This window comes from Plasmodium malariae (assembly GCF_900090045.1).
Source record: "Plasmodium malariae genome assembly, chromosome: 4".
Classification (NCBI taxonomy): Eukaryota; Apicomplexa; class Aconoidasida; order Haemosporida; family Plasmodiidae; genus Plasmodium; species Plasmodium malariae.
Window position 1 is genome coordinate 740,784 of NC_041778.1, and position 15,356 is coordinate 756,139.

General features: G+C 30.5%; 2 protein-coding genes and 1 pseudogene across 2 annotated transcripts, besides 1 other annotated feature; all 3 read left to right on the plus strand.

Annotated features, from left to right (window-relative positions):
* Window positions 1-2,399: 2,399 nt before the first annotated feature.
* On the plus strand, window positions 2,400-5,800 carry PmUG01_04024100 (serine-repeat antigen, putative; the record flags this gene model as incomplete). Its single annotated transcript, XM_029003241.1, has 3 exons — window positions 2,400-2,433; window positions 2,582-3,271; window positions 3,462-5,800. The coding sequence occupies 3 exons, from the start codon at window positions 2,400-2,402 to the stop codon at window positions 5,798-5,800; spliced, it is 3,063 nt and encodes a 1,020-aa protein (XP_028859695.1).
* Window positions 5,801-7,142: 1,342 nt separating this feature from the next.
* PmUG01_04024200 lies at window positions 7,143-9,229 on the plus strand (annotated as a pseudogene).
* Window positions 7,143-9,229: a sequence feature (serine-repeat antigen, putative, pseudogene).
* A 1,419-nt stretch (window positions 9,230-10,648) lies between these two features.
* Window positions 10,649-14,511, plus strand: PmUG01_04024300 (serine-repeat antigen, putative; the record flags this gene model as incomplete). Its single annotated transcript, XM_029003242.1, has 4 exons — window positions 10,649-11,330; window positions 11,595-11,735; window positions 11,956-14,187; window positions 14,279-14,511. 4 exons carry the CDS (start codon window positions 10,649-10,651, stop codon window positions 14,509-14,511), a joined length of 3,288 nt encoding a protein of 1,095 aa, XP_028859696.1.
* Between the last annotated feature and the right edge of the window lie 845 nt (window positions 14,512-15,356).

Below are 15,356 nucleotides of genomic sequence, written 5' to 3' on the forward strand. Positions count from 1 at the left end.
GTGTAATACACATTTGTAACTGAAAAATGAAAATAAAAAAAAAAAAAAAAAAAAAAAAAAAAAGTTAATCCGAGAAGTAAAGTGGAGGATGAATGAGTACCGAACAAATGAGTAGAGAACAAATGAATAGGGGTCACGTGAAAAGCGCCCAAGTGAATAGTGTATGATGAAACCAGTTGAGGAATAAACTAGAAGGATGTGTATCGAATTTTAAGGAATTATTTTGAGTTCAAAAATGGGAAAGAAAATTATCATGCTATTTTTATTAACCAAAAAAAAAAAAAAAAAAAAAAAATACTCTTCTAAACAATTTTATAAGTTTATTTGAAATATTATAAAAGTTTTTCCCGAAATAATTCTAAAATTTAGTTATCAGCAGAAGGCAAATCATAAAATGTAAAAAAAAAAAAAAAAAAAAAAAAAAAAGGGCAAAATATATGAAATAAAACAAATGGAATATTTCTCAACTTTAAGAGGCATTAATTAACGTAAGGAAGACTTCTCATAACAAGTAAAATGAACGTTTTTCTGCCCTAAACTTATTATAAAGAAATAGAAGCATAAAATATTACTTTTGAAGATTCCTAAAGTCGAAGAAGATATTATCAGTTATTTGACCAATTTAATTGCATTTTGTAATGTATAGTTTTATGAAATTTTAAAAGTTTATATTATACCATATATTAATGATGTGCCTTTTCGTCTTCTTACAATGATGACCGTCGACAAAATTTTAATTAAAATATAAACGGAGAAAATTTAATTACACGAACGCACTGCAGCTGAAGTGGTATTTCAGAACACCTTGGAAATACTATATTTTCCATTTGTCTTATTAAATTATACTTTATTATATTTCATAATATTTTAATGTATTTTATTATATTGTAGTGTATTATATTATATTTTATTGTATTATATATTGCTGTATCATATTTTATTGTATCATATTTTATTGCATTCCATTTTATTGTATTCTATTTTATTGCATCCCATTTTATTGCATCCCATTTTATTGCATCCCATTTTATTGCATCCCATTTTATTGCATCCCATTTTATTGCATCCCATTTTATTGCATCCCATTTTATTGCATCCCATTTTATTGCATCCCATTTTATTGCATCCCATTTTATTGCATCCCATTTTATTGCATCCCATTTTATTGCATCCCATTTTATTGCATCCCATTTTATTGCATCCCATTTTATTGCATCCCATTTTATTGCATCCCATTTTATTGCATTCCATTTTATTGTATTCTATTTTATGGTATTTTATTTCGTCTTATTTCGACGCATTATATTCATATCAATATATTATATTTCTGTTCATTTTATTATATTTTATCTCGCTTTATTTAGTTTTACCTGATTTTATTTCCTTTTATTCGTGTACTATAAAAACGCACGAGGGTGTTATCTACCTATACAGATTTAAAGAAAATCGAAATGTATTAGTTATATGGTACAGAATATTGTTATAGTATTTTTAATAGTATTCCTGCATACTTCACATAACGTGAAAATGTGATATATTTATGGTTCATATATTAGAAAAAATGTTAATTTAATTTTGCTTTTTTTTTTTTTTTTTTTTTTTTTTTAATTGTCTTCAAACGAATTAAAAGGTACATTTTTCAAAAAAATGAAAACAACGTTATTTGAAAGGAAAACAAATCTGCAGTAGTGAATAGGCAAAAAGGAATCATTTTTGTAAAACCGTATAGTACAGTATTTTTAAAAAAGAAAATTTTTGAATAAATAAAAAAATGTCTACACGTAGATAAAATATATCAAAATAAAAGTGTGTATATATGTTGTATATGTATTTATATAAGTGTATATTATACGTATATGTCTTTCAAATTTTTAAATGATATAATACACTTTAACGAATTATTAAAAATTTATGTTGCAAATTGCTAATGCACTAAATGAGCTAAAAAAAAAAATTTTGCCGACACGTTCTAACACCACGTTTTGTTGTGTCTTCTTTTGCTTCATTTCGTTTTTGTAAGAGGAGAAAATTTAAATTAATTCGAGTAAATGCATAAAATGTTCTTTTGAAAGGTAAAAAATAAATGAACAAATGTATAAATACATAAAGAAATATATAAATAAACGGATGCACAAAAAAAAAAAAAAAAAAAAAAAAAATTAAATAAATAAATAAATGGACAAACAAATATATAGACAAAAAAATAAAGAAATATTATTAACAAATAAGAAAATAGACATAAATAAATAGAAAAATAAATCGACAGGTAAGTAGAAAAATAAATCGATAGACCAATAAATAAGTAGAATGCACGAATAAGTTGTAAATGCCAAAAAAAAAAAAAAAAAAAAAAAAAAAGGAAGTCTTTGCAACGTTCTACTTTATTTTTACTCAACAAAATGAAGTGCTCTATTTCGTTTTTTCTCATAATATGTAAGTAAAAAAAATAGAGAAAATTCAAAATAATAAATTATCGATGAAATATATATGCGTGAACAAAAATAAAACATTTTACGGTAAAAATGATGTTAAGAAAAAATGTAGTTTTATGCTCCATTTATTTGTAATCGATTTTACGTAGATATTATATTAAGCAGAGATATATTTCGATGCAAAGGGGAAGATAAAGCTGTAGAACCTACACAAGGTCAAAGCGGCGCACAGGGTTCTTCGTCAGATACAGAAGGAAGAGCAAATTCACCTAGTGTTGATGGTTCACATAATGGACCTTTATCCGTAAATCAACAAACAGATCCAAAAGTTACCGCACCTACCGTTCCAAGTACATCTAACACGCAAACTGGCGAAAGTAACTTTAGGCAAGAGGTTGCATCTGCTTCAGCTGCTGCAGGTGACAGAGTTGACGCAAGTGGCTCTGGAGCATCTAGTATAGCTGTGCAGTCTGCCACTCCAAGTAGCCAAAATAACATTAATGTAAAATCTGCCCTATTAAAAGACCATAAAGGGGTAAAAGTTACTGGTACATGTAACGCGAAAGTTCAATTATTCCTGGTTCCACACATATCTATTACTCTCGAAACAAAGGAGAGTAAAATACGTTTGGGACCAAAATATGAAGATTCAGATATTACAAAAGAATTCCAAACTGACAACGAAGAACTAGATATAAAAAAAATATTTGAAATAAAAATTGACAAGTTACAGAATAGGTGCGCCGATGGTAAAACCTTTAAATTCATAGCTTACCTTCAAGGGGAAGAATTAACTCTCAAATGGAAGGTATATGATAATACAACCCCCCTAAACAAAGGTAACTAAAAAAAGAGAATCAAAAAGAAAAAAAAAAAAAAAAATTATGAAAATGAAAATGGATGAGCCTTACAGCACCCATACATTTTAATTAGTTGCATATAAACACACTGCTCACTGCTCATATTATCGTATAAATAGCTTTAAAGGCAGTCCTATTCCACTTTGCTCTTTCTCGGTTCTTACTGCAGGTAGCAAAACGGACATTATGAATTATCTAATAAAAAACTTAGATCGACCAATAACGGCAATACAAGTGCACACCACAAAGAATATTCAGAGTAGCTTCTTAATTGAAAGCAAAAATTATTCTATAACGAATTCAGTACCTGAAAAATGTGAACTAATGGCAATGAATTGCTTCCTAAGTGGTAGTTTGAACATGGAAAATTGTTACAGTTGTGCTGTACTATTAGAAAATGACAATATTCAAAATAATGAGTGTTTCAATTATACTTCTGCTTTTATTAAGGAAAATATTGATAATATAAAAGCTAGAGCTCAAGATGATGATGAAAACCCTACCCAAATGGAACTTACACAAAAAATTGACAACATATTGAAAAAAATGTACAAGATGGATAACAACAATAATATGCAGTTAATAACATTGGAAGGGTTAGATGATACCCTAAAAGGAGAACTGGTACAATACTGCAAATTGCTAAAGGAGGTAGACACAAGTGGAACATTAGAAAGCTATGAAATGGGAAACGAAACAGAAATCTTCAACAATTTAACGAGGCTTCTAGCAAAACATGCTGATGAAACATATGCTTCATTACAACATAAACTAAGAAATGCAGCAATATGTATGAAGAATGTAAACGACTGGATAAAAAATAAAAGAGGGTTATCATTGCCTCAATTTGAATATCATAATTTGGAGAATAACAGTAATAATTTACAAAATTATGAAAACAGTACTCAAAATGTAGAGAGCAAAAATGTGAATAGTGTTAAACAAAATGAAGGGTATGATGGTGTTATTGATTTTTCTGATTATAATGGGACAAATATGAACTCATCTCAACTTACTGACACAATGTATTGCAATAAAGAATATTGTGACAGGTGGAAAGATAATGATAGTTGCTTTTCAAAAATAGAAGCGGCAGAACAAGGAAATTGCGCTATATCATGGTTATTTGCATCTAAATTGCATCTTGAAACTATTAGATGCATGAACAGATATGACCATGTAAAAAGTTCCGCATTATATATAGCTAACTGTTCCAAGAGGAACCCTAAAGATAAATGTATTTCCGGATCTAATCCTTTTGAATATCTTAGTGTTATTGAAGAAAATGGGTTCTTACCCCTAGAACACAATCATCCATATTCATACAAAGAAGTAGCCAATGACTGTCCAAAATCAGAGAATCATTGGACGAATTTATGGGCAGGTGCAAAATTAGTAGATTCTAAAGATGAGCCCAATTCGTTGGGGGCTAAAGGATATACCGCCTATGAGAGTGATAAATTTAGGGGAAACATAGACACGTTTATCAAAAAAATAAAGCATGAAGTTATGCACAAAGGATCTGTAATTGCTTATGTAAAGGCAGAAAATGCAATGGATTATGACCTTAACGGAAAGAAGGTGCTCAGTCTATGTGGTGATAAAAATGCTGACCATGCAATTAACATCATTGGATGGGGAAACTACACAAATGATGAGGGAAAGAAGAAGTCTTACTGGATAATAAGAAATAGCTGGGGTAAGTACTGGGGGGATGAAGGAAATTTTAGGGTTGATATGCATGGTCCAGAACAATGTGAACACAACTTCATCCACTCTGCCGTAATATTCAACATCCATATGCCAATAGCCCAAGTCCCTACAAAGAAGGGAGCTGAAATATATAATTACTACTTAAAAACTTCCCCAGATTTTTATAGTAATCTTTATTATAACAATTTCACACCAGAGGAGGAAAGTGTACCACTCAAGAGAAATGACTTATCTCAAAATTCGTTGGTTTATGGACAAGACGAGCCAGCACCTGCACTACCTACAGGGTCAGCATCTGGCGAACGCGCAAGTCCAGGAGTAGGTGGAGTACAAGGGGATGTATCATCAACATTACCAAAATCAACAGAACAAAATGGACCTCAACCAGGAAATGCAGCAGCAGCAGGTCAAATACAATCGACACATCAGGAATCTCAACCAGGACAACGAACACCAGTTGAAACATCGGTAGATCCAAAACAATCAGTGCTACCTGGATCTCAAACAGTAGCAGCTAAGAATGCACCAGCTGCTACTGCTAAAACTGGAGTGCTTCATGTCTTAAAACACATCAAAAATGGTCAGATAAAAATGGGGCTAGTTAAGTACGAAGATAATGCAATAATTATTGATAACCACGCTTGCTCCAGATCTTATGCCATGGATGTAAACAATCTAGATGAGTGTATAAAATTTTGTAGTGAGGAATGGGACAATTGCAAAGATGAACCTTCTCCAGGATATTGTTTGACTAAAAGGCAAAGTACCAATAAGTGTTTTTTCTGTTATGTGTAGAATTTTATTAATAAAAAGTAACTCAGGATTGCGATAGCTTTTTTTTTCTTTTTTTTAAGAATTATATATATAATATTATATTTTTAAGGAATGAAGTAAAAAATGTTCTTAATGCTTTTACGAAAGCTTAAAAAAGTATATCCCTTTTTTTTTTTTTTTTTTTTTAAGTCCTTTTTATTAGTAAGCGTATTTATACATCTATATTTATGTATGTACTTATGTATATATATGAATATATATGCACATTTGTATATACATTTAATTCTTGTTTCAGTTTTGTAGTGCTGTAAATTAAAAATTTTCCCAAGTTTTTTTTTTTTTTAGCAAAAATTAAGACATCAAACAAATTTTATTTTAGAATTTTTTAAGTATATAAACTTTTCTAATTTTGTTTTAATATATCGATGTTACAAAATATGCTATTGCGAAAGAAGAAAACATAATATTTTAGCATTAATTATATATAAAAGTATTTTCTTTTTTATCTTAATGTTACTTAATATTTACAGTTATCCTGTATATATGCATTTTTAAGTTTTGGTCAAAATAAATGAATTTGTGATATTATATATATTTCCTACTACATACCATAGGTGCTGAATTCAGTGGGTGCACATATAAATGCAGTAGACAATATTTTTATTTGTAATTAAAATTTTGGAATACCTTTCGGTAAAATTTAGGGGAAAATGTTATGCCCAGAAATGTCAAATAAAAGTAAACCATATAAAAGCTGTTAAAAAAAAAAAAAAAAAAAAAAAAGAAAATGAAAATGAAAATGCAAGTTCAAATGAATGGTGCTTACAACACACACATGCATATTGACTATTTGCATATAAACAGCATTGAAGATGGTCCCATCCCACATTACCTTTTCTCGCTGATCATTCCAGGTTACAAAACAGACATAATATCATGAAAAACTTAGATTTACCAATTACTGCAATATTAATGAACAACAAGCAGGAATTTTTGGATGCTATCTTCAATGAAAGCAACATATTACATTATAAGAGGAGATATTCCTAGTTACATAAATGAAAAGCATAGAAAAAAAAAAAAAAGATAATAGAGGAATATAATTGTATTATCATTCTTTCAAGACTTTGAAGAAGTTACGGTGATACATCTTATATGTGCATGAGCATATATATATATATATATGTCCACATTAATGCATGCATGTCTGAGGGTGGACATGTTTTTGCTTCTATTTTTTATTTTTATCGAGAAACGATATATAATAATAGAAAATCATTTTCGAAGGTGTAGGGTATACATCGAAAGATGTTATGCCTGTACTTCACTGTTATAAAATGATCATTTTCCAAATGATAAATTTTTCATTTATGAACCTGCTGATGTTGAGAAAAATTATAACGATATAAAAACTAAGGCGCAAAATGATGAAGACCCTGACTAAATGGTTTCGCTAAAATATAATTGATGAAATATTGAAAAATATTTACAAGTCAGGTGAAAATATTAGTAAAGCATAAATAAGCTTAGAACATTTAGATAATACTTTAAAAGTGAAATTAGTGAAATAATGCAAATTCATAAAAGAAGTAGATACCATGGCGAACATTAGAAAATTGCGAATAGGATAATAAGGCGGAAATAACCGACAATTTAACAAAGGTTCATGGAAAAGGTACTAGGGGAAACATACTCCTCATTACAGCACAAAACTAAGTAATGCCGTGAGATGTATGAAAAATGTAGATAACTAGGTAAACAAACAAAAGAATGTTATCCTTACCTGATAAAGGGATATATTAAAAATATACAGATAATAAAAAATGAAGATATAGGTGTACGAAATGGTGAATACAATGGTGCTACTAATTCAGTCTTCGTTGATGAACTATGTTCGAAGTCTTCTCATTTTACATGCACAATGGATTCGAATGAAGGATAGTGTTACTGGTGAAAAGATAACGATATCTGCATTTCACATATTAATGCAGAAGATGATAGAAATTGCTCAATATCTTGTATATTTGGATCTAAGATGTGCTTAGTAACTATAAGAAGTTTGAGTAGAAATAACCATATAAGAAAAGTCCGGCTTAGTATAACACCGTTGGCACAAAGAAGCTATGATAAAATTCCACATCGGATTTAACCCATTAGAGTTCTTCAACATTGTAGATGAAAATAAGCTCCTACATTTAGAAACTTAATTTACCATAAATATATGCGTAAGCCAGTGATGATTATACTATGACATTTGGATAAGTGAACTAATTTATGGGCAGATGTAAATTTATTAGATCTTAAGAATTAGCATAATTCATTAGGGGGTTAAGGATATACTGCTTATCGGAGGAACACGTACAAAAAAAAAAAAAAAAAAAAAAAAATTTCATTCAGTGGCATAACAAAGAATGAAGGTTACGATTGAAGTTCCTATGATTTTAGGGAAAAGGTTAATAATATCATGGGTTACGACCTTAACGGAAGGAAGGGGAAAAATCTATGTAGTGATAAATTTCTTGACTAGGTACTATTAATATGATTAGGTACGGTAACTTTATAAATACTGAAGAGAAGAAAAAATTATATTTCCTAGTTAGATATAGATGGGGTAAGTATTTTAGTGTCTAGGAAACTTTGAAGTCGACGCGCATGGCCCCTTGCATTGTCAATACAACTACATCCACTCTACTGCAATGTTCAACATCGATGTGCCTATGGAAAAAGTACCTAAGAAGAAAGAAGCTGAATTATATAATTACTATCTTTAAAATTACATCAATTTTTATAGTAATCCCTATTAGATGAACGTTAGTCTATAGAAGGCCAATTATTCGGACAGAGGAAAATTTTGATGTCATAATTGTGTGATTTATTGGCAGTATGACTCAGGAATAGGCAACATATTACCACTTAACGAACAAAAGGGAGAAAGATCAGCAGAAGGAGGTAAGGATGTAGGAGGTGAACAAGAATCAACGTTAACATGATCAACGTTAACATGCTCAACGTTAACATGCTCAACGTTAACATGATCAACGTTAAAAGGACTTGAACTTTATAAGTACCAAAAACTGAATAAACGGATGAAAGAACAACAAAGGAAGAACAGGCGTTAGACATACGAAACAATGAATTTCATGGGCGAGGAACAACCAATGGAAGAGTAGCATAAGAGGTCAGAAAGAGTCGTGAATGAGGAGTACACGAGGTAGCTGCAAGAGATACACCCGCAGCAGCTACTACTGTAGGAGAACAACTATCAGAAATATGAACAGTGTAATCATTATCATCATGAATGGAAACAACGACTAGGGTTACACTTGTTAGCAGAGGTGCTACTAAACTGAAGTTGTTAATATTTTAAGACATATTAAAAATGAACAAACAAAAATAGATCTAGTTAAATATGAAGATAACACAGCAATTAATGATGATCAAACTTGTTGAATATTTCTATCAACATATACATATAAATTATGAGAGTGTGTAAAATTTTACGGTAACGCGTGAAATTAACAAATAAAATAAGTGAACAAATGAACCTTCCCCTAAATACCGTTTGTTAAAAGGAGATAAACAAACAACTTTTTTTTTTTTTTGTTATGTGTAAAATGGTATTAATAAAATGTAACTCATGCTAATGGTAGTTTTTTTTTTTTTTTTTTTTTTAAAATACATATGAGTAACATTGTAATTTTAATAAAGAATGCAAGTAAAAATTGTTCATTATAATTTTGAAAAGGTGAAAAAATATGGTTCTCTTTTGAAGTTGCAATAGTTCTAAATTAGATAAGTTTCCTAGTTATTTCTTTTAAATTACTTTTCCATATTTTACATTCCACAGTGACTATTTACGCATTTGTTCAATTATTCATTTTTTTTTTTTTTTTCTTTTGAAATTTTCTTGAAATGATAAAAATTAGGAAGGCTTTAAGAAAGAATAATTTAATTTCATTTTTGTAAGAATTTTTTGACCACTCGGAGTGCGGAATTGATAAGAGTAAGTTAACCTTATAATACTTATTTTTGCGAAAAGAGTCATGGTGCTTCAAGTTTAACATGAAAAATAAATACTATTTCCTGTTCTTCGGGACGAATTAATTTGACTATAAGTGCATGTACTTATGCACATGTACAGGTTTTACCCTTAACCTTAAAAATGCACTTAGACAAATTGCAAAAATTTTGCGAGTACACATCAAGAGATTCATAACGAATTAGTGCAATAACAAATGCACTAAAAGATGTGTATATCTTTCTAGCGTGTTTATATTATCATTGATATTATGTAAAAAATTAAAAAAAAGGAAAAACAAAAAATGAAAGAAATACAGATTTAAAAATTAAAAAACACAATAACACAGAAAAAAAAAAAAATAAATAATAAATACAGACCTTTTCTTCATATCAATGTTTTAATTTCCCTTAGGTAAAAAAAAAAAGATTTATTGAGAAAAAACAGAATAAAAAGGTACATGAATGTACAGAACTATTACCAGAAAAAATATAAAGACATTCCATTTTTACTTTGTGCAACAAAATGAAGTCTTGTATTTCCTTACTTTTCATAATATGTAAGAAAAAAAAAAAGGTACAAAAAATGTGTAAAGACATAATGATAAAAAGAAAAAATAAAAGTAGTAAAATATTCAGTTGGATCTAAATGATACAAACAAAATTTACAGTATTTGCAAAACTAAGAAAAAATTAAATACTCTCATAATTTTTGTTCGTAACGAAATGGCAAGGGACATATTATGAAAAAAAAAAAAAAAAAATATTTCTTCGTACGTAATAAAATTTTTTTTGTGTGTTCTTTTTCTTTATTTTAATATTTACGCAGGTGTAGTGTATAGTAACAGTATAATGCCGTGCCACGGGGGAACTACTATGGAACAACCTCCAAATGTTACGTCCCCATCAAACAGTATCGCACAAGATGTAAGTCAAAATAATGGTTCATCTAGTGTTCAAGGTTCTAGTACAAATACAAACCCAAATGGAGCTGGAGATCCATCAGTAGTTCCAGGTGCAGGAGTAGGGGGAAGTGGACCTACTGGTGCAAATGGAGTTGTAGGGGAAAATCATAATGGAAGTTCAGATGGAACCTCTGGATCCCCACCGAATGGTGCTGAACCATCGGAGGTATCAGGTAATGGTCAGGGAAAAAGTGATCGTTCTATAGCTGGTGAACAAAGAAATAATGATTCTAGTGAGCCTGTAACTACTTCTAACAATAGCGATATTCAGATAAATTCTGCTTTGTTAAAAGATCATAAGGGAGTAAAAATTACTGGACTGTGTAATGTGGACTTTTTAGTTTTCCTTGTTCCGTATATATATATTCATGTTAAAACGGATGTTGACCTAATTTTATTGAGAACAAAATCAAATAATCAAACAATCAACGTAGATTTTAGCACTGAAGAACAATCAAAAAATAAATGTCATGATAAATATACGTTTAAACTTATTGTAAATATTCATGATAATATACTCACACTTAAATGGAAAGTATATGACAAAGTAAATAATCCACCCAATACAGGTAAAAAAAAGAAAAAGAAAAAAATACACTAGTTTCCATTTTGCATAAATTAATAAGAGTATATATTCTTAATTAGTGAAAAGCTGTCACCATGTATATATATATATATATATACATATGTGCATATACATATGTGCATATACATATGTGCATATACATATGCGTAATTCAAAATTTGAACATATTAGCGTCATCCATAGTTTCCTTTTTAACTTTTCTATTCAAATTAATATTTTCGGTTTCGCTTTTAATTTTGTCCATTAGATAATAAAGTAGACATAAGGAAGTTCATGATACGAAACATAGATCAACCTATTACATCAATACAGATATTCAATGTATTAGAGAAGAAAGATGTTCACATTCTCGAGAGCAAAAATTACCCACTGGGGAATGTTATGCCAGGTTAGATTCATAAGTAGTTCAAAATAGGAAGAATAGATGAAAAAAGAATCATTTATTCGCTTTTTCCTTATACGTTCTTCATATTATTTTAATTATTACTGTTCTTGTTTTGTTGTGCATTCTTTTAAGCTTTAACTGAATTCCATAATGCACCAAACGTTGAACTCTTCACATTTATATCATATATTTTGTCTAATCTTGTATATTTTTACATTAACAGACAGGTGCGATATAATGGCTACAAACTGCTTCTTCAGTGGAATTTCGGACATCGAAAAATGCTATAAATGTACCCTGCTTACGAAAAATTTGAGTCCATCAGATGAGTGTTTTAAATATGCTTCAAAAGAGACGGATACACAAAATGAACAAAACGTTCTCACGACAGGAAATGATGAAGAATCTGTACAATATAAACTTATGGAATCCATTAATAACATATTGGACCTAATATACAAGATAGATGTAAACAATAACAAAGAATTAGTAAAAATGGAAGAGATGGATAATACTTTAAAAGGAGAATTAATGAAATATTGTAAGTTATTAAAGCAGGAAGATGTGAGTGGTACGTTGGAAAACCACGAACTAGCGAATCATGTAGAAACATACAGTAACTTAACTAAACTATTAGAAAAACACAATGAAGAAAAAAAGTCTTCATTACTATATAAACTAAAAAATCCAGCGATATGTATGAAATATGCTGAAAACTGGATAACAAATAAAACTGGATTAGTATTACCTAATCTGTCATACAAAAATAATGAAAATAAAATTCAATTACAGACTACGAAAGTTTCTGAAACTTCTAGTGTTAATCAGAATAATATAAAAGATACATTCAATGATGGAATTGATGGTATTATAGATTTAGAAGCAGTTGAACAGGATAATAAACAGTCTTTCTATTTTACAGATAATATGTTTTGTAATGATGAATATTGTGATAGATGGAAAGATAAAAATACTTGTATTTCAAAAATAGAAGCACAAGATCAGGGAAGTTGTGCAACATCTTGGATATTTGCATCTAAGTTACATCTCGAAACTATTAGATGTATGAAGGGTTATGAACATGCGAGCAGTTCGGCATTATACGTTGCCAATTGTGCGCATAAAGAGGCTAAGGATAAGTGTCATGTTGGATCGAACCCATTAGAATTTCTTAAAATTATCGATGAAAATAAGTTCCTACCTTTAGAAGTAAACCTTCCATACTCATATGCAAAAGTTGGTAATACGTGTCCAAATCCACAGAATCACTGGACGAATTTATGGGCAAATGTAGAATTATTAGATTCTAAAGATGAGCCCAATTCATTAGGGGCTAAAGGATATACCGCCTATGAGAGTGATAAATTTAGGGGAAACATGGACACGTTTATCAAAAAAATAAAGCATGAAGTTATGCACAAAGGATCTGTAATTGCTTATGTAAAGGTAGAAAATGTAATGGGGTATGACCTAAATGGAAAGAAGGTGCTTAGCCTATGTGGTGGTAAACATCCTGACCATGCAGTTAACATCACAGGGTATGGTAACTATATAAATAGCAAAGGAGAGAAAAAATCTTACTGGATAGTTAGAAACAGCTGGGGTAAGTACTGGGGGGATGAAGGAAACTTTATGGTCGACATGCATGGCCCCGAACAATGTGAACATAACTTCATGCACTCTGTTGTAATGTTCAACATTGATATGCCTTTGACAAATGTCAATAAGAAGAAAGAAGCCGAATTATATAATTACTACTTAAAAACCTCCCCAGATTTTTATAGTAATTTATATTTCAACAGTTTGAGCGCAGAAAAGGCTAATGATTTAAATAACAAGAATGTGATAACTGCGAACTCTGTCATTTATGGTTCAGATAATAGTGCTAGTGGAACTCAACCAGGAGTAGGAGTAGCACCAGGAGTAGGAGTAGCACCAGGAGTAGGAGTAGCACCAGGAGTAGGAGTAGCACCAGGAGTAGGAGTAGCACCAGGAGTAGGAGTAGCACCAGGAGTAGGAGTAGCACCAGGAGTAGGAGTAGCGAGTAGCACCAGGAGTAGGAGTAGCACCAGGAGTAGGAGTAGCACCAGGAGTAGGAGTAGCACCAGGAGTAGGAGTAGCACCAGGAGTAGGAGTAGCACCAGGAGTAGGAGTAGCACCAGGAGTAGGAGTAGGAGTAGCACCAGGAGTAGGAGTAGCACCAGGAGTAGGAGTAGCACCAGGAGTAGGAGTAGCACCAGGAGTAGGAGTAGCACCAGGAGTAGGAGTAGCACCAGGAGTAGGAGTAGCACCAGGAGTAGGAGTAGCACCAGGAGTAGGAGTAGCACCAGGAGTAGGAGTGGCACCAGGAGTAGTAGCACCAGGAGTAGGAGTAGCACCAGGAGTAGGAGTGGCACCAGGAGTAGGTGTAGCACCAGGAGTAGGTGTAGCACCAGGAGTAGGAGTAGCACCTGGAGTAGGAGGAGCACAAGGAGGATTAGATACAAAAGAGAACGACAAATTAAATGAGGCAACTACTAAAAAGCTTCAATTTGTTCACGTTTTAGAACACGTTAAAAATGGTAAAGTAAAAGTCGATATAGTTAAGTACGACTCGGATAATCCTATTAATGCTGACCATGTATGTTCAAGAGCAAGATCCTATCCAAATTATGAGATAAAAGATGAATGTGTAACGTTCTGTAATGAAAACTGGGGAGCATGTAGTGAACATAAATCACCCGGATATTGTTTAACACAAAAGAGGAAAACAGATGACTGCTTTTTCTGTTTTGTATAAAACCTTATTAATATGAATAAACCAAGCGAACAACAATAATAATTTTTTTTTTTTTTTTGCTAGAAATAGCAATAAAATTATACTTTCAACAATTGATGTAGATAAAATTATTAGTGGATTTTTTGAAAAGGTAAAAATGTATTATTTTTTTTATGCACCTTTATATGTTCCTTATTGGTATATATATATATATATATGTTTAAATGTATCTTTATATATATGTGTTCATACATGTGTATGTTTATGTATATGTGCGTATATATGTTTGTTTATAAATGTGTTCATACATGTGTACGTTTATATATATGTGTGCATACATGTGTATGTTTATGTATATGTGCGTATATATGTGTACGTTTATATATATGTGTGCATACATGTGTATGTTTATGTATATGTGCGTATATATGTGTACGTTTATATATATGTGTGCATACATGTGTATGTTTATGTATATGTGCGTATATATGTGTACGTTTATATATATGTGTGCATACATGTGTATGTTTATGTATATGTGCGTATATATGTGCATGTTTATATATATGTGTGCATACATGTGTATGTTTGTATATTTTATTCCCATTATGATTTAGAGAAGTTCTATATTAAAGAGGTTCCTGTATTATTCTTTCTATTTGTGATAAAAACTATGCTTTGTAAATGTTTTTTTTTTTTATTCGATTTATTAAAATTATATAAATGAAAAGAACTTCATGGTTAAGCATTTTAATTTAACCTTTTTACAGTTAGGGAGTCTACATTTATATGAGTAAGTTCATATAAAAAACATTACTATGGTAAAAACGAAATCACTAAGTTGTAGCACTTGTAAATAATAGCAC